General features: G+C 44.0%; 1 protein-coding gene across 1 annotated transcript in view; it reads left to right on the forward strand.

Moving 5' to 3' along the window:
• The first annotated feature begins 830 nt into the window (after positions 1–830).
• Positions 831–24,168, forward strand: part of LOC139573450 (serine protease hepsin-like) — a 28,044-nt gene continuing 4,706 nt past the window's right edge. The window contains exons 1-10 of the mRNA XM_071396904.1: positions 831–1,216; positions 1,689–1,814; positions 15,239–15,337; positions 15,801–15,842; positions 15,942–16,080; positions 16,711–16,830; positions 16,971–17,011; positions 17,713–17,878; positions 18,005–18,201; positions 23,236–23,331. Of these exons, the coding sequence (XP_071253005.1) occupies positions 1,796–1,814; positions 15,239–15,337; positions 15,801–15,842; positions 15,942–16,080; positions 16,711–16,830; positions 16,971–17,011; positions 17,713–17,878; positions 18,005–18,201; positions 23,236–23,331 (919 nt within the window). The 5' untranslated portion in view covers positions 831–1,216; positions 1,689–1,795. The remainder of the gene's footprint in view (positions 1,217–1,688; positions 1,815–15,238; positions 15,338–15,800; positions 15,843–15,941; positions 16,081–16,710; positions 16,831–16,970; positions 17,012–17,712; positions 17,879–18,004; positions 18,202–23,235; positions 23,332–24,168) is intronic.

Consider the following 24,168-nt stretch of genomic DNA (forward strand, 5'->3'; position numbering starts at 1 on the left):
AATACAATACTTTGTATGTCTATTCACATACCATACTAAAAGTGTGTTCCGTATGATAATGATGAATATGATGTCAGTCTTACCTTGCAGGATAAGTGAGAGCAGCCTCCTCCAGCCAGTCTGGAAGATGCCCAAAGCCATCTCTGACGCTCCCCCACTCTATTACTCACTGTCCTTCTTTACATTAGCAGCGAAGACCTCGACAGTGTCTGTCTTTCCGTCTGTCACTCACTTCTCTTTTTCCTAACTAGGAACTGGTCAAGTATATTGAGAAACAAAAATAGATGTATAGAAAAGCATTGGCATTATAAGCCTGCAACAAAAAGCCAAGGCACTGTTGCTGGCTTATTATGTCACTGTCCCTAAACAAGCCAGAGCCTGTTTTTGGTTCTGTCTATTGAGACCTTGTTTACAATGAGCATCCATTATATGCAGATTTATGCCTTTACCTCTGACCGTTCTGCCTACAGACCTGTCTAGTTCCAATCTTATCCCAACCCCCTGTTTGCACCTTATTGTTTAGACAATAATGTTGCACGATCCATTAATAATGTTGCAAGGTCCGTTAAGCTCCTGTGGCATGGTTTAAGCCTAGGACTGGCCTACTCATGCCTCAACTTCAATGCACTTTGGTCTATTGCACCTGGAACATTACCTGAACTTAACACATAAATGTAGAACTAGGAAACGGTAAATCAGTTGAAGGGGTTGTTAACAGTTACACTTGATTAACCATGGTCTTTAAAAACAAAAGGGCTTTAAGCCTGTGCTCTGCTCTGCAGGTGCCATTTGTCTGATATCTCATGACGTCACCTGTGCACTACCTTGACCGTTTCTAAAAGGCTATGAGCGCAGAACCGGGAGTTGAACAAGTTGAACTGCTGAGCAGTCTTGTTTTTACAGAAAAAACAACTGTGTAAATACTTTGGTAGCTACACGTTTTATCTATAGGAAATTGTATTTTATTTTCAGTTTTGAACGGAAAACTGTTTTCTTTCGCAGAAGGGGAGAAAGTGGGGAACGTTTTCTTTTCGTACTCTTCGTAGCCATACAACCACTTGTCGAAGAATTGGGAATATCCATGGTGGAGTTTACAGCCTATTCGTACTGCTACCCCGGAGGGAACAGCGAGCCTCGAGAGTAATCGCCGAGATTGTAACTTCATTTTTTTTACGCTTGACTTGACAAGCAATCATACACCTGTTGCAAAAGAGAGGTGAGTGCTCTGAGAATGGTGTGGATTTTGAGTAACCTACTACTCTGTAATTTTAAAGCATCGAGTTGTTTTTGATCATGAACATAGCTATGGAAAAGTAACAGTTACATTCTGTCCAGTGTTCACGTCTAAGGGTGATTGTTATGAGTTTCTCGATATAAAAGGTATGTAGGCCTAATCATTCTATGCTGGATGGTAGGCCTATTGGTAGCTAGCTAGTATGCATACTGGGGAGAAACAGCATATCCTAAATCTGTGGTAAATTACAATATAGCTACCACTCATCAGTAGAGACATGTTTATTACACATTTATTCCATAGAAAAATAACAATTCCCCTTCAGCCTAGTCTATTAGTCAAATCTGCTAAAAACAACTCACTTTGCCCTTTGGTTTATTTAACTTGTTTAACCCACCTCTCTCCAGCCAAAAAGTGTATTAACGTTTATGTTCTGTGCTATCTATTTATACAGGCTGGGAATAAGACTGGGTGGCAAGTTGACCATCACAGGAGCTGTGAAGCAGGGCCACCCTGAACTTCAGCTAACTCTTTTCATTTTCTACTTTTGAGCGAGAAGAAATGACTGAGAAAAAGAACGGTGAGTTGTCCACACACATCCAGACATTGTGCTTGCCACATTTTTCCCTCTATATTTGACATCAGAAGAACTCAGTGTTAAAGATTAATAGAACTGGCCACTGCTTGATGTTTGATGGGGTAAGCTACCTTTTGTGGTGTCGAGTTTGTGATCGAGATTAGGAACCTTTTAAAAAAAATGTTTTTTCTTTGTACAGTCTGTTTTTGACGAAGATCTTGTAAAGAATTTTGGTTTTATTAAAGTACACACACTCTTAGAAAAAAAGGTGCTGTCCCCATAGGAAAACCCTTTGAAGAACACTTTTTTGTTCCAGGTAGAACCCTATGGGTTCTATGTGCCCAGAGGATTCTACATGGAACCCAAAAGTGTTCTACCTGGAACCAAAAAGGGTTCTACCTGGAACCTACATTAAAAGGGTTATCGTATGGGGACAGCCAAAGAACCCTTTAGGAACCCATTTTTCTAAGAGTTCAGTGATACTTTATCCATGCGTCTTTGATTCTGTTTAGAATTGTTTTGAGTATTTACAGTTGAAGTCGGAAGTTTACATACACTTAGGTTGGAGTCATTAAAAATAGTTTTTCAACCATGCCACACATTTCTTGTTAACAAACTATAGTTTTGGCAAGTCGGTTAGTTCATCTACTTTGTTCATGACACAAGTCATTTTTCCAACAATTATTTACAGACAGATTATTTCACTTATAATTCATTGTATCACAATTCCAGTGGGTCAGAAGTTTACATACACTAAATTGACTGTGCCTTTAAACAGCTTGGAAAATTCCAGAAAATTATGTCATGGCTTTAGAAGCTTCTGATTGGCTAATTTACATCATTTGAGTCAATTGGAGGTGTACCTGTGGATGTACCTCAAGGCCTACCTTTAAACTCAGTGCCTCTTTGCTTGACATCATGGGAAAATCAAAAGAAAACAGCCAAGACCTCGGCAAAAAAAATATAGACCTCCACAAGTCTGGTTCATCCTTGGGAGCAATTTCCAAACGCTTGAAGGTACCACGTTCATCTGTACAAACAATAGTGTGCAAGTATAAACACCATGAGACCACGCAGCCTGTCACGCCCTGGCCATAGAGAGTTTTTTTTCTCTATTTTGGTTAGGCCAGGGTGTGATTAGGGTGGGCATTCTATGTGGTCTATTTCTTTGTTTTTGGCCGAGTGTGGTTCCCAATCAGAGGCAGCTGTCTATTGTTGTCTCTGATTGGGAATCATAATTAGGCAGCCTTTTTTCCCACCTGTGTTTGTGGGTAGTTATTTTCTGTTTAGTGTCTGCACCTGACAGAACTGTTCCGTTTTTTCACTTTGTTATTTTGTTTGAGTGTTTTTGAGTAATAAAGAATCATGAACACTTACAACGCTACGTTTTGGTCCATGCCTTCCGACGAGAGACGTAACACAGCCGTCATACCGCTCAGGAAGGAGACACGTTCTGTCTCCTAGAGATGAACGTACTTTGGTGCGAAAAGTGCAAATTAATCCCAGAAGAACAGCAAAGGACCTTGTGAAGATGCTGGAGGAAACGGGTACAAAAATATCTATATCCACAGTAAAACGAGTCCTATATCGACATAACCTGAAAGGCCGCTCAGCAAGGAAGAAGCCACTGCTCAAAAACCGCCATAAAAAACTAAAATATAACTTTTTGGCCATAATGACCATTGTTGTGTTTGGAGGAAAAAGGGGGAGGCTTGCAAGCCGAAGAATACCATCCCAACCGTGAAGCACAGGGGTGGCAGCATCATGTTGTGGTGGTGCTTTGCTGCAGGAGGGACTGGTGCACTTCACAAAATAGATGGCATCATGAGGCAGGAAAATTATGTGGATATATTGAAGCAACATCTCAAGTCATCAGTCAGGAAGCTAAAGCTTGGTCGCAAATGGGTCTTCCAAAGGGACAATGACCACAAGCATACTTCCAAAGCTTAAGGACAACAAAGTCAAGGTATTGGAGTGGCCATCACAAAGCCCTGACCTCAATCCTATAGAAAATGTGTGGGCAGAACTGAAAAAGCATGTGCGACCAAGGAGGCCTACAAACCTGACTCAGGAGGAATGGGCCGAAATTCACCCAACTTATTGTGGGAAGCTTGTGGAAGGCTACCCAAATCGTTTGACCCAAGATATACAATTTAAAGGCAATGCTACCAAATACTAATTGAGTGTATGTAAATTTCTGACCCACTGGGAATGTGATGAAAGAAATAAAAGCTGAAACAAATCATTCTCTCCACTATTATTCTGACATTTCACATTCTTCATCCTAACTGACCTAAGACGGGGAATTTTTACTAGGATTAAATGTCAGGAATTGTGAAAAACTGAGTTTAAATGTATTTAGCTAAGGTGTATGTAAACTTCCGACTTCAAATATATTGTTATCTATAACACAAGGAACCTCTTTTACTATCTAATTGGGGCGTCTAGAGTTCTTTCTGAACGGAGAACATTATCCTTCACCATTATCACTCATTTAACAATGTTTACTAAATCCATTGGGTTCTTGCATTCACTTCTCAACTGTCTCTTCAGTTGAAGTAGCAGACCATACACCTTATTTTTATTTATTTATTTATTTAACCTTTATTTAACCAGGTAGGCTAGTTGAGAACAAGTTCTCATTTGCAACTGCGACCTGGCCAAGATAAAGCAAAGCAATTCGACACATAGAACAACACAGAGTTACACATGGAATAAACAAAACATCCAGTCAATAATACAGTAGAACAAAGAAAACAAAAAGTCTATATACAGTGAGTGCAAATGAGGTAAGATAAGGGAGTTAAGGCAATAAATAGGACATGGTGGCAAAGTAATTACAATATAGCAATTAAACACTGGAATGGTAGATGTGCAGAAGATGAGTGTACAAGTAGAGATACTGGGGTGTAAAGGAGCAAAAATAAATAAAATAGATAACAGTATGGGGATGAGGTAGTTGGATGGGCTAATTACAGATGGGCTATGTACAGGTGCAGTGATCTGTGAGCTGCTCTGACAGCTGGTGCTTAAAGCTAGTGAGGGAGATATGAGTCTCCAGCTTCAGAGATTTTTGCAGTTCGTTCCTGTCATTGGAAGCAGAGAACTGGAAGGAAAGACGACCAAAGGAGGAATTGGCTTTGGGGGTGACCAGTGAGATATACCTGCTGGAGCGCGTGCTACGAGTGGGTGCTGCTATGGTGACCAGTGAGCTGAGATAAGGCGGAGCTTTACCTAGCAGAGACTTGTAGATAACCTGTAGCCAGTGGGTTTGGCGACGAGTATGAAGCGAGGGCCAGCCAACGAGAGCATACAGTTCACAATGGTGGGTAGTGTATGGGGCTTTGGTGACAAAACGGATGGCACTGTGATAGACTGCATCCAGTTTGTTGAGTAGAGGGTTGGAGGCTATTTTATAGCGGTAGGATGGTTAGTTTTACAAGGGTATGTTTGGCAGCATGAGTGAAGGATGCTTTGTTGCGATATAGGAAGCCGATTCTAGATTTAATTTTGCATTGGAGATGCTTAATGTGAGTTTGGAAGGAGAGTTTACAATCTAACCAGACACCTAGGTATTTGTAGTTGTCCACGTATTCTAAGTCAGAGCCGTCCAGAGTAGTGATGCTGGACGGGCAAGCAGGTGCGGGCAGTGATCGGTTGAATAGCATGCATTTAGTTTTACTTGCGTTTAAAAGCAGTTGGAGGCCACGGAAGGAGAGTTGTATGGCATTGAAGCTCGTCTGGAGGTTAGTTAACACAGTGTCCAAGAGGGGCCAGAAGTATACAGAATGGTGTCATCTGCGTAGAGGTGTATCAGAGAATCACCAGCAGCAAGAGCAACATCATTGATGTATACAGAGAAGAGAGTCGGCCCAAGGATTGAACCCTGTGGCACCCCCATAGTGACTGCCAGAGGTCCGGACAACAGGCCCTCCGATTTGACACACTGAACTCTATCAGAGAAGTAGTTGGTGAACCAGGCGAGGCAATCATTTGAGAAACCAAGGCTGTCAAGTCTGCCAATAAGAATGTGGTGATTGACTGAGTCGAAAGCCTTGGCCAGGTCGATGAATACGGCTGCACAGTAATGTCTCTTATCAATGGCGGTTATGATGTCGTTTAGGACCTTGAGCGTGGCTGAGGTGCACCCATGACCAGCTCTGAAACCAGATTGCATAGCGGAGAAGTTACGGTGGGATTCTAAATGGTCGGTAATCTGTTTGTTAACTTGGCTTTTGAAGACCTTAGAAAGACAGGGTAGGATAGATATAGGTCTGTAGCAGTTTGGGTCTAGAGTGTCACCCCTTTTGAAGAGTGGGATGACCGCGGCAGCTTTCCAATCTTTGGGAATCTCAGACGATACGAAAGAGAGGTTGAACAGGCTAGTAATAGGGGTTGCAACAATTTCGGCAGATCATTTTAGAAAGAGAGGTTCCAGATTGACTAGCCCGGCTGATTTGTAGGGGTCCAGATTTTGCAGCTCTTTCAGATCTGGATTTGGGTGAAGGAGAAATGGTGGGGGCTTTGGCGGGTTGCTTTGGCGGGTTGCTGTGGAGGGTGCCGGTTAGTTGACCGGGGTAGGGGTAGCCAGGTGGAAAGCATGGCCAGCCGTAGAGAAATGCTTATTGAAATTCTCAATTACAGTGGATTTATCGGTGGTGACAGTGTTTCCTAGCCTCAGAGCAGTGGGCAGCTGGGAGGAGGTGCTCTTATTCTCCATGGACATTACAGTGTCCCAGAACTTTTTTGAGTTAATACAACAGGATGCAAATTTCTGTTTGAAAAAGCTAGCCTTAGCTTTCCTAACTGCCTGTGTATATTTGTTCCTAACATCCCTGAAAAGTTGCATATCACGGGGGCTATTCGATGCTAATGCAGAACGCCACAGGATGTTTTTGTGCTGGTCAAGGGTAGACAGGTCTGGAGTGAACCAAGGACTATATCTATTCCTAGTTCAAAATTTTTGGAATGGGGCATGCTTATTTAAGATGGTGAGGAAGGCACTTTTAATGAATAGCCAGGCATCATCTACTGACGGGATGAGGTCAATGTCATTCCAGGATACCCCGGCCAGGTCGATTAGAAAGGCCTGCTCGCAGAAGTGTTTTAGGGAGCGTTTGACAGTGATGAGGGGTGGTCGTTTGGTCGCAGACCCATCACGGATGCAGGCAATGAGGCAGTGATTGCTGAGATCTTGATTGTAAACAGCAGAAGTGTATTTGGAGGGCGAGTTAATTAGGATGACATCTATGAGGGTGCCCGTGTTTACGGATTTGGAGTTGTACCTGGTAGGTTCATTGATAATTTGTGTGAGATTGAGGGCATCAAGCTTAGATTGTAGGATGGCCGGGGTGTTAAGCATGTTCCAGTTTAGGTCACCTAGTACCACGAGCTCAGAAGATAGATGGGGGGCAATCAATTCACATATGGTATTGAGGGCACAGCTGGGGGCAGAGGGAGGTTTATAGCAAGCGGCAACAGTGAGAGACTTGTTTCTGGAAAGGTGAATTTTTTGAAGTAGAAGCTTGAATTGTTTGGGTACAGACTTGGATAGTAATACAGAACTCTGCAGGCTATCTTTGCAGTAGATTGCAACACCGCCCCCTTTGGCAGTTCTACCTTGGCGGAAAATGTTATAGTTAGCGATGGAGATTTCAGGGTTTTTGGTGGTTTTCCTAAGCCAGGATTCAGACATGGCTAAGACATCCGGGTTGGCAGAGTGTGCTAAAGCAGTGAGTAAAACAAACTTAGGGAGTAAGCTTCTATGTTAACATGCATGAAACCAAGTCAACAAATGAGAGCAACTGGGAAGTGGGAGTGGAGCTAGGCACTGCAGGACCTGGATTAACCTCTACATCACCAGAGGAACAGAGGAGAAGTAGGGTACGGCTAAATGCTATACGAACTGGTCGTCTAGCACATTCGGAACAGAGAGTAAAAGGAGCAGGTTTCTGGGCACGATAGCATAGATTCAAGGCATAGTGTACAGACAAAGCTAAGGTAGGATGTGAGTACATTGGAGGTAAACCTAGGCATTGAGTAATGATGAGAGAGATATAGTCTCTAGAGATGTTTAAACCAGGTGATGTCATCGCATATGTAGGAGGTGGAACAACATGGTTGGTTAAGGCATATTGAGCAGGGCTAGAGGCTCTACAGTGAAATAAGACAGTAATCACTAACCAGGACAGTAATGGACGAGGCATATTGATATTAGAGAGAGGCATGCGTAGCCAAGTGAACATATGGGTCCAGTGAGTGGTTGGGCTGACTGGGGACACGGCGATTCAGACAGTTAGCAGGCCGATGCTAACAAGCTAACAGTTAGTAGGCCGGGGCTAAACAAGCAAGCAGTTAGCAGGGGCTAGCAGTTAGCAGACCGGGGCAGGCAAGCTAACGTTAGCAGCTAGCAGACTGGGGCACGCAAGCTAGCAGTTAGCAGATGGGGGTAAGTCTGTTTTTGCCTCTTCGTGCGGTGACCTCGATAGACCAGTCGTGGAATTAGTAGGGTTCCAAGTATCTCTAGGTAGCTAGCAGGCCTAGCATGTTAGCAGAATGGGCCTTCAGCGTGCGTCGCGCCTGAGGGGCCTGTTGGAATCGTCAGGCAGATTATGTCGGTATTCCAGTCGTAGAGGATCGGCGGGGTTCCGTGCCCCGTACCGGCAGTAGAAGGTGTCCGGATATTGTAGCCCAGGAGTGGGCTTCGGTGGTAGCACAGGAGCCCTGGCCGGGCTAGGTTCAGGCTAATTGCTGCTTGCTCCGGGATGGAAACGCTAGCCAGGAGTGGTCACCCGGGATTGCGGTTAGCAAGTTGCGAAGATCCAGATGAAAATGTTCAGAGTTTGCAGTAGGAATCTGGGGATATGGAGAGAAATAGGTCCGTTATGGTCTGGTTTGAGTCACGTTGTTCGAACTGGCGAGAGCTTTCCGAGCTAAAGGTTACCTGATGACCGCTAGTAATGGTTTGCTGACTGATAGCTGGTAGGTAGTTAGCTAGCTTCAGTTGAGGGATTCCAGATCCGAAGTAAATAGAAATACTTTAGAAAAAAGCAGGACCACGCCACATTGGGTGAGGCGGGTTGCAGGAGAGTTTTCAGAAGTTGAGGTTAATGAAAATATTTTAAAAGATATGTGAAGAAAAAGATGTAAAAAGATATATACAAGGGACACGACAGGACAAAGACGTCTGACTGCTACGCCATCTTGGCTACTCTCTTTCTATCTTTATGACACTGTAATGTCTTGTGTGATTATGTTTATGGAATGACAGATAAGATAAAGGGCCAAGTGTACCTGGCTTGGAACCTCATCATCCTTGTGAAATGTTTTTTGACTGCTCATATCAGTATTTCTTTGTTATCTAATTATCACTAGTAGTAGGTGATCCTAATCATGAGCTTTACTCAGTATTTCGAAAGCTATACCTGTATGTACTGACAAATAATCAAAACGGTGGTAATAACAAGGGTACAGTAATCTTGAGTTTCACATATTTTTTAGACCACAATTATACTGTTTGCTTTTTACCAGACATAGCATCATTTATTGTGTGGCTTTTAATTTGGAGAATTAAAAATGCTCCTAAGTTCTCAAGCATGGACACTTCCGTGAGTCTTGTAGAGAGATGCTCACCAGGACTCTGACAGAATCTATGTTTCAATGTAAAGCCATTGTCAAACCCGAGTCACCATCCAATGAACAACATCTCAGTCTCCTTCTGAGTTGATCCTGTACAGTGTAGCTGAAACAGTTACAGCATGACTGGTGATTGTTGTGTTGTCTGGTTTCGTTTTGGTCTGGGTTGAGGTGTGGGCTGAGGTGTACAACACTGTGGTCTCTATCTGTGGTTTAGTTGCTGAAACTGCTAATTTGTGACATTCCATGACTCATTGATTGTTGTGTGAGACATTTTAGTCACAGTTCTGAAACAGATGTATCTTTATGAAATGATCTTTCTATTGTGAAATGAGGCAGAATACAATCTTCCTGAGAGAGACACAAGGTAACTCGGCCTTTCACCTTATTGAAGCAAAGGAGATGTGTATTTCTCACACACCGGATGTACTCAGGTAGAGGCTAAAACAATAGCAGGGCTTGTTCTCCAGCTCCAGGCCTGTGACTCCAGGATCCACTGGAGTGGGTTTAGGAAATGTGGGGCTTTCTTGGAACCAGCAGCTGGAATACTGGAAGGGAGACTGGCCTGAGATAAAGTCAGCCCTAACCAGACAAGATCTGGTTATGTCAATAGGATCTGTGGTTCCTTCCTCACCCCTGTCATTACAGAGAGTCCTGGGCAGGAACACTAACACATTAATCTACTGATACGGCCTCATAGGATATAGGTGGATGGGTTAGGGATGGGTTTTGTGGTTGCAGAACATTTTTGTTCGAAGTAGAATGTCTCCTGAAAGTCAACTAGGTTGAGAATCGCTTTTGTACAGAGAAGGAATGTTCTAATTTAAATCTGTAGTGCAGGGTTCTGCAATGCGACTGGGTATGAAGGGTTCTGCTCTCTAGACCGTACCTGTTTCAAACAATCAACTAATCATGGTCTTCATGCGTGTTAGTGCTGGGTTGGAACAAAAACAAGCACACCCACGAGCCAGTGTATCATGGCTCCAGACTGATATCTGGAAAAGCCCTTGAATCAGCAGCCTATAACATGTGCTGAGTAAGGGTTCTCTGGGGTTGCCATAGGTGACTGCACCAAAACATCTGTTATTGTTTGAAAATAGTCCATTTTATTATATAATGTACAGTCATCACACTAACAGAGCTTCACTGTATGTTATGCAGGTCAACTGTGTGTTTTAAAAACCGTGCAGTATACAAAAGCCTTCAAATACATTTGTACATCTTAATTTTCACCGTGTTAAAGAGCAACAGTACTTGATGTTATTCTTTTAATGCCCTCTCAGTAGAAACCCATGTATCTTATTGTTGATGCATGGTCCACACTGATTGAAAGTGGTGAGTAAGGGAGAAAAAAGTGGAGGATTTCCCCATCACTTAAGGAAGAGCCATCAGCTGCCTGTAAACTGTGCCCATATCCTGTGGTAGTGAGTACAGACGGCGACCCCATGGCCTTACAGGACCCCCAGTGTTTTCTCACTGAATTCCAGTCTCCCTCCTTTGTGTGCGATGTTGATTTTCCTCTCTTTTAATTGGCAGAGTATCAGGTTGATGCTCGTTTCCCTGCATAAGGCACAATGGGAAACAGTGTTATGTTGTTGATAAGAGACATGCTCATCTGGCAGACTCTACTTGTACAGGCAGCTAGGGTGATCCAGGTAGTGGGTGGCAGGTAACCTAGCTGTTAAGAGCGTTGGTAACTAAAAGGTTGCTAGTTCGAATCCCCGAGCCGACTAAGTAAAACATCTGTCTGTGCCTTTGAGCAAGGCATTTAACCCTAATTGCTCCTGTAAGTCGCTCAGGATAAGAGTGTCTGCTAAATGACTAAAATGTGAAATATGGTGCAACTGTTTGTGTTGTTGGTGTCGAATGGTTGAATGATGTCCTCACTATCGGTCATGTATTGATGCCCAATAGGCGATTAGGAGATTGTTCCTAAGCGTCCGTCAGACTGGTGTATTGCCCACATAGCTAGGGCCACATGACCAGATCAGTAAAATGTCTTGGCCCTATAGCATACATAAAGACTTGTGAATACCTACACAGTAATAACAGACTTATAGACCTGTGTATTACCTACAGAGCATTCTTATAGACCTGTGTTAGGCCTGAGTTGGATCCACACGCAGACAGTGTGTTTGTTTGCACTCAGTCAGGAGCTTATCATGCCTTGCTGTCAGTCAGTGTCTCTGCTGGTCTGCTCTGCTGGTTTGGTCTGGTGTGTGGCATGTCTCCACACAGGCTGAAGCTGGCTGGCCAGCCTGCAAGGTTAATGATCACTCCAGAACTCCACTCTCTGCGCCTCAGATACCTGTCTGCAAACAAAGCAGATATATGCGTGTGTGTGTGTGTGTGTGTGTGTGTGTGTGTGTGTGTGTGTGTGTGTGTGTGTGTGTGTGTGTGTGTGTGTGTGTGTGTGTGTGTGTGTGTGTGTGTGTGTGTGTGTGTTTGGTTTGGTTTTGCTATCCTTGTGGGGACCAGAAGTACTCACAAGGATAGTATAACAAGTGTGTGTTTGTGTGTGTGTGTGCGGCGCATATGTGTGTCTCACACGTGTGACTTAAGTTGTAAACAGTGCTTGAATAATCAAGTGTGGCTTTGTTTTGGTTAAACCAAACTTTAACAGTTAGTGACTGGTCAGTTCATGGACCTTTCATCATCATCAGCAATTTAATGTAATGAAATGACCTCTCATTCTGCCCAACCTTGTGTTCTAGCTAGGGACACAGTGACAATTTGTTGGGGCTTGAGATGGCACTGAAATCAAGCTTGCAGTTTGTTTTAGCTCTATGGAAATGGAGCAGACTTTGGACTATTGATCCTATTCATTTGTACTTTTGCAATGTGCCAATTTGCCAGTGTGTTATTATGACACTCTCTCTTCCTTTTTACCTATCTGATTAAAACACTTTCACTTCTTCAAGATGTTCAAATGTTCATAGATGACCAGCAGGGTCAAATAATAATCACAGTGGTTTTAGAGGCTGCAACAGGTCAGCACATCAGGAGTAAATGTCAATCAATCAATCACATTTATTTATAAAGCCCTTTTTACATCAGCAGTCACAAATTGCTTATACAGAAACCCAGCCTAAAACCCCAGAGAGCAAGCAATGCAGATGTAATAGATGTAAAAGCGTGGTGGCTAGGAAAAACTCCCTAGAAAGGCAGGAACCTAGTAAGAAACCTAGAAAGGAACTAGGCTGTGAGGGGTGGCCTGTCCTCTTCTCGCTGTGCCTGGTGGAGATTATAAGAGTACATGGCCATTAAGGCCAGATCGTTCTTCAAGATGTTTAAACGTTCATAGATGACCAGCATGGTCAGTTGTCTTTTCATAGCCGAGCATTGTCGAGACAGCAGGTGTGGTAGAGAGAGAGAGAGAGAGAGAGCAAGAAGGGGAGAGAGAGAGAGGGAGAGCGAGGGTCGAAACAGCAGGTCTGGGACAAGTTAGCACGACCAGTGAACAGATCAGGGTTCTATAACCGCAGGCAGAACAGCAGAAACTGGATCAGTAGCACAACCAGGTGGACTGGGGACGAGGAAAGCCAGGAGTCATCAGGCCCGGTAGTCCTGAGGCATGGGGCTCAGGTCCTCTGGATGGGTAGAGAGAGAGATTGAAGAATTAGAAGAAGCGTACTTAAAACCTCTACCACTTCTCTCTCCCGGATCCGGGATCCTCCTCATCAAAAAAGCTGACTAGCATAGCCTAGCCTAACGGGACAGGGATATCATATAATATAATTTTCATGAAATCACAAGTCCAATACAGCAAATGAAAGATAAACAGCTTGTGAATCCAGCCATCATTTCCGATTTTTAAAATGTTTTACAGCGAAAACACAATATGTATTTCTATTAGCTAACCACAATAGCCAAACACACAACCGCATATTTTCACCATGTTTCTACCGCATAGGTAGCTTTCACAAAACCGACAAAATAGAGATAGAATTAGTCACTAACCAAGAAACAACTTCATCAGATGACAGTCTTATAACATGTTATACAATAAATTTATGTTTTGTTCGAAAATGTGCATATTTGAGGTATAAATCATAGTTTTACATTGCAGCTACCATCAAAAATATCCCCAAAGCAGCCAGAATAATTACAGAGAGCAACGTGAAATACTAAAATACTCATCATAAAACATTTATGAAAAATACATGGTGTACAGCAAATGAAAGATAAACAGCTTGTGAATCCAGCCAATATTTACGATTTTTTAAGTGTTTTACAGCGAAAAGACAATATAGAATTATATTAGCTTACTACAATAGCCAAACACACAAACGCATTTATTCACCGCAAAGATAGCTTTCGCAAAAACCAGCAAAAGATATAAAATGAATCACTAACCTTGAACAACTTCATCAGATGACAGTCTTATAACATCAGGTTATACAATACACTTATGTTTTGTTCGAAAATGTGCATATTTAGAGCTGCAAACCGTGGCTATACATTGTGAATATGTAGCAACATTTCCCCAGAATGTCCGGAGCTATTTTGGACACTCACCTAATCTGACCAAAGAACTCATCATAAACTTTACTAAAAAATACATGTTGTACAGCAAATGAAAGATACACTGGTTCTTAATGCAACCGCCGTGTTAGATTTTTAAAAATAACTTTACCAAAACATACAGCTTGCGTTATTGCGAGACAGCGCTCGCCAAAATGGCGAAGAATAGGAATCAACATTTTCCACAGAAATACGAAATAACATCATAAATTGTTCTTACTTTTGCTGAGCTTCCATCAGAATGTTGTACAAGGAGTCCTTGGTCCAGAATAAATCGTTGTTTGGTTTTACAATGTCCTTTTCTTCTGTCGAATTCGCGCCACAATGCTAGCAAAGGTTGATAACGCTCCCATCTTCTCTCGAAGCTAAGAACGGAAAACTCCAAAAGTCCCAATAAACGTTGAATAAACTGATAAAACTCGGTTGAAAAAACCTACTTTACGATGTTATTATCACATGTATCAAATAAAATCAGAGCCGGAGATTTTCGCCGTGTAAACCGAACGCTTATCAGAAGACAATATCGAGGTACTTCGCGCGCCTTGGTAGACAAAGGAAATTCCTGACCTGCCACTCCAAAAGCTCTTGTTTGACCTCAGATCGAGCTAGACACCCCATTCCACCTTCCACTGCCTGTTGACATCTAGTGGAAGGCGTATGAAGTGCATGCATATCGATAAATATAAGGCAATTGAATAGGCAGGCCCTGAAACAGAGCCTCGTTTTCAGATTTTTCACTTCCTGCATGGAAGTTTGCTGCAAAATGAGTTCTGTTTTTACTCACAGACATAATTCAAACAGTTTTAGAAACGTCTGAGTGTTTTCTATCCAATAGTAATAATAATATGCATATTGTATGATCTAGAAAAGAGTACGAGGCCGTTTCATTTGGGAACAATTTTTTCCAAAGTGAAAACAGCGCCCCCCTATTGACAAGAAGTTGTTTAAGATCACACAGGACACTAGATAAGACAGGAGAATTACACCAGATAGGACAGATAGACCCCCGAAAAAAGCCTGGCACAACGTGATGCACCCCTCCTAGGGACGGAATGGGAGAGCGCGTGCAAGCCAATGACTCAGCCACCTTAATAGAGTCAGAGGTAGAGAATCCCAGTGAAGAGAGGGGAGCCCGCAAAGCAGAGACAGCAAGGGTGGTTTGTCATTCCAGTGCCTTGCTGTTCAACTTCACACTCCTGGGCCAGACTACCTTCAGTGTGACGTTGAACGTAATGGTATGTTTTTGTTGTGTGTATTGTCTTTTACAGGAGGCGCGGGGGTGACCTTCCTGACCCCATGTCGCGTGGCGGGCATGTGTCTGATCGTGGTGCTACTGGGGGGGATTGGAGCTACTGTCTGGGCTGTAGGTGAGAGACCTCTGCATCTGCTCTCACATAGTAGTGATGTGTACCTTTTGGCAATGAGCAGTGCTTTGTGGGCAATGTAGTTTTTGTTTTTTCATCGTACAGACAGAGCCAAAAGAGGAAGCGAGACATCCCACTCCCTCATTTTTTTCTGTTTGAATGGAAGTCAATTAACTAAGTACACCAGAACCAGTTTCTATCACATTGGTGTCTATGGGAGAGCCACCCCCTTAAGTAGACAGGAACTGACCAATTTTTTCAATGGTAAACGGCCTGAGTGAACTATCTTAATTCATCCTCCCATCTTTGGTACAGATATTACCAACATTGTTTGATTGCAGTCAGTGGATTTGTTTGCAGGCTCTGTGAGGTTTGCTGTTTCATCAACAGTGTGTATGCACTTTACAGTTTTATATTACATGTTGTTGACTTTTGTTTGTTTGTTTGTTTGTTTTTCAAATCCTAGTAACGTTTTGTATCAGAGAAGAAGACACAGGATTATATGATGGTAAGTGAGAGGGAAACCACTCCACCAAAGCCAACCTCATATCGTATCTGAATCGATAGAATGGTTTGTTTGATCCAGTATTTCATTGCTCCAACCCAGTCCAGGTGAACTCCAATCCAAGCTCGGACCAACGTCTCCGGGTGTTTGACTCGGCCGAGCGACGGTGGAGACACCTCTGTTCCTCAGAGGCCAACCAGCTCCTGGCCAACATCAGCTGTGAGGAAATGGGCTTTGTCAGGTGAGGAGATTGATGGATTGTGATATGAAAGGCTTTAGATTAAATCCAAAAGTGGGAGTCACTATCTACAGCATCATAAAAGGAAAGGGAAAGGGGGATACCTAGTCAGTTGTACAACTGAATGCATTCAACTGAAATGTGTCTTCCGCATTTAACCCAACCCCTCTGAATCAGAGAGGTGCGGGGGGCTGATACCCCTATGCCATGCAAGAAGGCTGCACAGAAATTGCTCCACCCTTGCCTGGTTGCTAAAATTCTAATGGTTTGCCTAATTTCAGTTTATGGCCACAAAGCAAGCAATGTATAATTTAGAGAATCTAACAGCTGTGAAATATATTTTCAAAAACAAAAAAGATTGTATTTTCAGCTGGTGTACAAAGCTGAAAATAAAAAGAGGCGAAAACTAAACTTAAGGACATGAAGCATAAAAATAGTGCATATAGAATGGATCTACCGCTTCTCAGACTTCCTTTCAATGAGAGATCTTTACCTCACATTGCTATGTGAATTTGGTCGGGTCGCCCAAAAAGTTATACAACTTCATGTGGTTTAGGCCAGGGATCTTTCAACTGATCTGTCAGTGATAGAAGTCTCTGTAATAAAGAGATGCATGCCTTATATCTCCTCCAGCATGGTGAATTACTCCGTGTCCAGTATCCCTGAAGGCAGTAACGACCGTGAGGAGTTTTTCTGTGTCAAAGAGAAGGAGCTGACCTATGGCAAGAAGATCAAAGAGTCTCTATATCCCTGGTAAGACATTCTTATAACACTCTTATATCTCATAGATGAAGGATGTGTTTATTAAAGCAGCAGCCGGCTGAAAAGTAGAGAAGAGCAGGAATGTTGTGTTCCAGGCTGCTGTGTCTGACTGTTGTTGTTTTGTTTTTCAGTGACTGTGAAACTGGCCAGGTCCTAAATCTGCTTTGTCAAGGTAAGTTCTGCTGAGAGCTTTGGTTTGGTACTGACACCGTGATAAACTTTTTACACAAAGTGATGAAAAACAACCTGAGAGTTGTACAGGATGGCTTAACTCTCTCTCTCCTGCATCCCCCGTTGCCTCTCTCTTTACTCCTCCCTATCTCTCTTTCTCCTCCTGTACCTCTCCCTCTCTTACCTCTCGCTTTACTCCTCCCTATCTCTCTTTCTCCTCCTGTACCTCTCCCTCTCTTACCTCTCGCTTTACTCCTCCCTATCTCTCTTTCTCCTCCTGTACCTCTCCCTCTCTTACCTCTCGCTTTACTCCTCCCTATCTCTCTTTCTCCTCCTGTACCTCTCTCTCTCTTACCTCTCTCTTTACTCCTCCCTATCTCTCTTCCTCTCCTCCTGTACCTCTCTCTCTCTTACCTCTCTCTTTACTCCTCCCTATCTCTCTTTCTCTCCTCCTGTACCTCTCTCTCTCTTACCTCTCTCTTTACTCCTCCCTATCTCTCTTTCTCTCCTCCTGTACCTCTCTCTCTCTTACCTCTCGCTTTACTCCTCCCTATCTCTCTTTCTCTCCTCCTGTACCTCTTTCTCTCTTACCTCTCTCTTTACTCCTCCCTCCCTATCTCTCTCTGTCTCCTCCTTCTCCCTCCCCATCCATATCTCTTTCTCCTCCCTATCCCTCCCTCCCCTCTCTTTCTGTCTGTCTAGACTGTGGCAGGCGTAGTCTGACAGAGGACCGTATAGTGGGTGGTGTAGATGCTAGGCAGGGTAGCTGGCCGTGGCAGGTCAGTCTGCAGTATGACGGGGTGCACCAGTGTGGAGGCTCCATCATCTCAGACCGCTGGATCGTCAGCGCAGCCCACTGCTTCCCAGAGTAAGTCCTGAATCTTTCTCTCCATCTCTCTCTCTCTCTCTCTCTCTCTCTCTCTCTCTCTCTCTCTCTCTCTCTCTCTCTCTCGCTTACACACACTTCTCATGGATTCTGTTTGTCCTCTCTCAGGAGGAACCGTCAGGTGTCTCGATGGAGGGTGTTACTGGGCTCCATCTACAACAAGCTCACCCATAAGAATGTTAGAGTTCTTGAGGTAAAGACTGTGGTGTACCACAGCAGCTACCTGCCCTTCGTAGACCCCAACATAGACGACAACAGCAGAGACATCGCTGTCCTGGCTCTGGCCCAGCCTTTGCACTTCACAGGTAAACACATCCGGGCCCATATTGTTATATTCTTATTATACTGTGATGATTTGTTGTTCTTTTTCAAGGCACATCAGACGAAGCCACATTGTGGGAGGGAGAGAAAGAGCGAGTGAGAGAGAGAGAGAAGGGGAGTAGAGAGAAGTGATAAAGCGAGATAGAGATGAGGGACGAGTCACTATGGTAATTCCCTTCCTCAGTGTTCAGGTTTCCAGTCAGACTACCAAACAAAGGCCCTCTTTACTGCCTGCCTGCTGTCGCCTGGACAAAAGACAATGATATCAGAACCGGACAGAATAGTTTACCCTCTGTTTTACTGTAATTTTTCCTGGAATCGCTGGACGTACATAGAAAAACATTACATTGTTATAATGTGAGAGAGAAAAGTCTCTAGGACAGCGTTTCCCAAACTTGATCCTCGGGACCCCAAGGGGTGCACGTTTTGGCTTTTGTCTTAACACTATACAGCTGATTCAAATTATGAAAGCTTGATGATTAGTTGATTATTTGAATCAGCTGTGTAGTGCTACGGCATTAAACAAAACGTGCATCCCCGATTTTGGGAAACTGATCTAGGATGTAGTTGTTATGCAGTGAACTTCCTGTTGTTTATCAAGGACACATGTATTGGGCCTTGTCTGACATCTAGTGGTTGGACTCAGATGTGCAGCTATTCTCATGATATAATAACTCACTGGTGGGGAAATTGAGAACATGCAGCATCAGCCGACAAGATGAACATTGTCCACAGTGAATACAACACACAAGCCAGCAAGTAAACTATCAACATTTTTGTGCAAGTATACATTTAAGTACAATTCAATCTCATCTCTCTCTCCCTCCTCTTCACCTTATCATAACCGCCATTGATAAGAGACAATACTGTGCAGATGTATTCATCGACCTGGCCAATGCTTTCGACTCTGTCAATCACCACATTATTATCGGCAGACTCAACAGCCTTGGTTTCTCAAATGACTGCCTCGCCTGGTTCACCAACTACTTCTCAGACGGAGTTCAGTGTGTCAAATCGGAGAGCCTGTTGTCCGGACCTCTGGCAGTCTCTATGGGGGTGCCACAGGGTTCAATCCTCGGGCCGACTCTTTTCTCTGTATACATCAATGATGTCGTTCTTGCTGCTGGTGAGTCTCTGATCCACCTCTACGCAGACGACACCATTCTGTATATTTTTGGCCCTTCTTTGGACACTGTGTTAACAACCCTCCAGACGAGCTTCAATGCCATACAACTCTCTTTCCGTGGCCTCCAACTGCTCTTAAATGCAAGTAAAACTACATGCATGCTCTTCAACCGATCGCTGCCCACACCTGCCCGCCTGCCCAGCATCACTACTCTGGACGGTTCTGACTTAGAATATGTGGACAACTACAAATACCTAAGTGTCTGGTTAGACTGTAAACTCTCCTTCCAGACTCACATTAAGCATCTCAAATCCGAATTAAATCTAGAATCAGCTTCCTAATTCGCAACAAAGCATCCTTCACTCATGCTGCCAAACATACCCTCGTAAAACTGACTATCCTACCGATCCTTGACTTCGGTTATGTCATTTACAAAATAGCCTCCAACACTTTACTCAGCTAATTGGATGCAGTCTATCACAGTGCCATCCGTTTCGTTACCAAAGCCCCATATACTACCCATCATTGCGACCTGTATGCTCTCGTTGGCTGGCCCTCGCTTCATATTCGTCGCCAAACCCACTGGCTTATAAGCCTTTGCTCGGTAAAGCCCTGGCTTATCTCAGCTCACTGGTCACCATAGCAGCACCCACCCGTAGCACGCGCTCCAGCAGGAAGATTTCACTGGTCACCCCAAAGCCAATTCCTCTTTGGCCGCCTTTCCTTCCAGTTCTCTGCTGCCAATGACTGGAACGAACTGCAAAAATCACTGAAGCTGGAGACTCCTATCTCCCTCACTAGCTTTAAACACCAGCTGTCAGAGCAGCTCATAGATCACTGCACCTGTACATAGCCCATCTGTAATTAGCCCATCCAACTACCTCATCCCCATACTGTTATCTATTTTATTTATTTTTGCTCCTTTGGACACCAGTATCTCTACTTGTACACTCATCTTCTGCACATCTATCACTCCAGTGTATATAAAATGTCAGCAGTTTTACGGGTGCCAAACCAATTGTGCTATTATGTGGGGGGGGGGGGGGTTTGCGTTATTTGTAACTTATTTTGTACATAAAGTTTCTGCAACCGTATCTTACGGCAAAAAAAGAGCTTCTGGATATCAGGACAGCGATCACTCACCTCGGATTAGACAAATATTTTTTTCTACAACAAGCAGGACGCACAGGACATTCTCCAAACACCCGACAGGGCCGACATTCCCGTTATTTGGAAGAGGAAGCGATGCAAGTGCAGAGGACAAAGAGCCGGATGCCTCGTGAGGACCCAGAGAAGGCGAGTGGGAAAGCTGCCATTACCGTCAATACTACTCGCCAAAATGCAATCATTGGACAATAAATTAGATGAGGTACGATCACGAATATCCTACCAACGGGACATCAAAAACTGTAATATCCTATGTTTCATGGAATCGTGGCTGAATGACGACATGGATATTCAGCTAGCGGGATATACGCTGCACCGGCAAGATAGAACAGCACACTCCGGTAGACGGGGAGGGGGGGGGGGGGGGGGGGGCGGTCTGTGCATATTTGTTAACAACAGCTGGTGCACGAAATCTAAGGAAGTCTCTAGATTTTGCTCGCCTGAAGTAGAGTATATTGTGAAAAATTGCAGGCCACACTACTTGCCTAGAGAGTTCTCAGCTATACTTTTCGTGGCTGTTTATTTACCACCACAGACAGATGCTGGCACTAAGATCGCGCTCAGTCAGCTGTATAAGCAAATAAGCAAACAGGAAACAACTCACCCAGAGGCGGCGCTCCTAGTGGCCGGACACTTTAATGCAGGGAAACTTAAATCAGTTCCACCATATTTCTATCAACATGTTAAATATGCAACCAGAGGGAAAACAATTCTAGATCACCTGTACTCCACACAGAGAGACGCATACAAAGCTCTCCCTCGCCCTCCATTTGGTAAATCCGACCACACCTCTATCCTCCTGATTCCTGCTTACAAGCAAAAATTAAAGCAGGAAGCACCAATGACTCGGTCTATAAAAAAGTGGTCAGATGAAGCAGATGCTAACCTACAGGACTGTTTTGCTATCACAGACTGGAACATGTTCCGAGATTCTTCCGATGGCATTGAGGAGTACACCACATCAGTCACTGGCTTTATCAATAAGTGCATCGAGGATGCCATCTCCAAAGTGACTGTACGTACATACCCCAACCAAAAGACATGGATTACAGGCAACATTCGCACTGAGCTAAAGGGTAGAGCTGCCGCTTTCAAGGTACGGGACTCTAACCCGGAAGCTTACAAGAAATCCTGTTATGCCCTGCGACGAACCATCAAACAGGCAAAGCATCAATAGAGGGCTAAGATTGAATCATACTACACCGGCTCCGACGCTCGTCTTATGTGGCAGGGCTTGCAAACTATTACATACTACAAAGGGAAGCACAGCTGCAAGCTGCCCAGTGACACGAGCCTACCAGACGAGCTAAATCACTTCTGTGCTCGCTTCGAGGCAAGCAACACTGAGGCATGCATGAGAGCATCAGCTGATCACAGACAACGACAAGACAGCCTATAGGGAGGAGTTCAGAGACCTGGCCGTGTGGTGCCAGAATAACAACCTATCCCTCAACAACCAAGACTAAGGAGATGGTTGTGGACTACAGGAAAAGGAGGACCGAGCACGCCCCCATTCTCATCGACGGGGCTGTAATGGAGCAGGTTAAGAGCTTCAAGTTCCTCGGTGTCCACATCAACAACAAACTAGAATGGTAGAAACACACCAAGACAGTCGTGAAGAGGGCACGACAAAGCCTATTCCCCCTCAGGAAACTAAAAAGATTTGGCATGGGTCCTAAGATCTTCAAAAGGTTTTACAGCTGCAACATCGAGAGCATCCTGACTGGTTGCATCACTGCCTGGTACGGCAATTGCTCGGCCTCTGACCGCAAGGCACTACAGTGGGTAGTGCGTACGGCCCAGTACATCACTGGGGCTAAGCTGCCTGCCATCCAGGACCTCTACACCAGGCGGTGTCAGAGGAAGGCCCTAAAAATTGTCAAAGACCCCAGCCACCCCAGTCATAGACTGTTCTCTCTACTACCGCATAGCAAGCGGTACCGGAGTGCCAAGTCTAGGACAAAACAGTTTTTACACCCAAGCAATAAGACTCCTGAACAGGTAACCAAATGGCTACCCGGACTATTTGCATTGTGTGCCCCCCCAACCCCCCCAAACCCTCTTTTTACGCTGCTGCTACTCTCTGTTTATCATATATGCATAGTCACTTTAACTATACATTAATGTACATACTACCTCAATTGGGCCGACCAACCAGTGCTCCCGCCTATTGGCTAACCGGGCTATCTGCATTGTGTCCCGCCAACCCCTCTTTTACGCTACTGCTGCTCTCTGTTCATCATATATGCATAGTCACTTTATCCATATCTACATGTACATACTGCCTCAATCAGCCTGACTAACCGGTGTCTGTATGTAGCCTCGCTACTTTTATAGCCTCGCTACTGTATATAGCCTGTCTTTTTACTGTTGTTTTATTTCTTTACTTGCCTATTGTTCACCTAACACCTTTTTGCACTATTGGTTAGAGCCTGTAAGTAAGCATTTCACTGTAAGGTCTACACCTGTTGTATTCCGCGCACGTGACAAATAAACTTTGATTTGATTTGAGTGTTTAATTGCTATATTGTAATTATTTCGCCACTATGGCTATTTATTACCAATTGACCGTATGTTTGTTTATTCCATGTGTTGTTGTTTGTGCTGCACTGCTTTGCTTTATCTTGGCCAGGTCGCAGTTGTAAATGACAACTTGTTTTCAACTAGCCTACCTGGTTAAATAAAGGTGAAAAAAATATATATATAAACCTTCTGTTTTCTGCAGACTACATTCAGCCGGTGTGCTTACCCCACTATGGCCAGCGCCTGATTGACGGCCAGATGGGGACAGTGACAGGCTGGGGAAATGTAGGTTACTATGGTGAGTGACTGTGTAGGCTTCTACATCCTTAAACTTACATCTGGTCCCAGAGCCAGATACTGTAGGAGTTGGGTTTAAAACATAATCTGGTCCCATAGACAGATACTGTAGGAGCTGAATTTAAAACATAATCTGGTCCCCGAGACTAATACTTTAGGAGCTGGGTTTAAATCATAATCTGGTCCCAGAGACAGATACTGTAGGAGCTGGGTTTATATCATAATCTGGTCCCAGAGACTAATACTGTAGGAGCTGGCGTTAAAACATAATCTGGTCCCCGAGACTAATAGTGTAGGAGCTGGATTTAAAACATAATCTGGCCCCCGAGACTAATACTGTAGGAGCTGGGTTTAAAACATAATCTGGTCTCAGAGGCAGATACTGTAGGAGCTGGATTTAAAACATAATCTGGTCCCCGAGACTAATACTGTAGGAGCTGGGTTTAAAACATAATCTGGTCCCCGAGACTAATACTGTAGGATCTGGGTTTAAAACATAATCTGGTCCCAGAGACAGATACTGTAGGAGCTGGGTTTAAAACATAATCTGTTCCCATAGACCATGGGTGTCAAACTCTGGCCCGCGGGCCAAATTTGGCCCGCGGGGTAATTATATTTGGCCCGCGAGACAATACCAAATTACTACTAGAGCTGGCCCGCCGGTATTATACAGCGCATTCACCGCTAATACTACGAATCCCATAATGCTCTGCTGTTGTTTTCGCGCGCCAATCAGGACAGGACCCAGAAACGCCCTCTCCTCTGTGACAGTAGTCATAGCAACATAGACGCTACAACTGTCAGCGCGCTATCCCTTCCCAAAAATGGCGAAAAGAAA

The sequence above is a fragment of the Salvelinus alpinus genome, chromosome 4 (assembly GCF_045679555.1).
Source record: "Salvelinus alpinus chromosome 4, SLU_Salpinus.1, whole genome shotgun sequence".
In the NCBI taxonomy this organism is placed as follows: domain Eukaryota; kingdom Metazoa; phylum Chordata; class Actinopteri; order Salmoniformes; family Salmonidae; genus Salvelinus; species Salvelinus alpinus.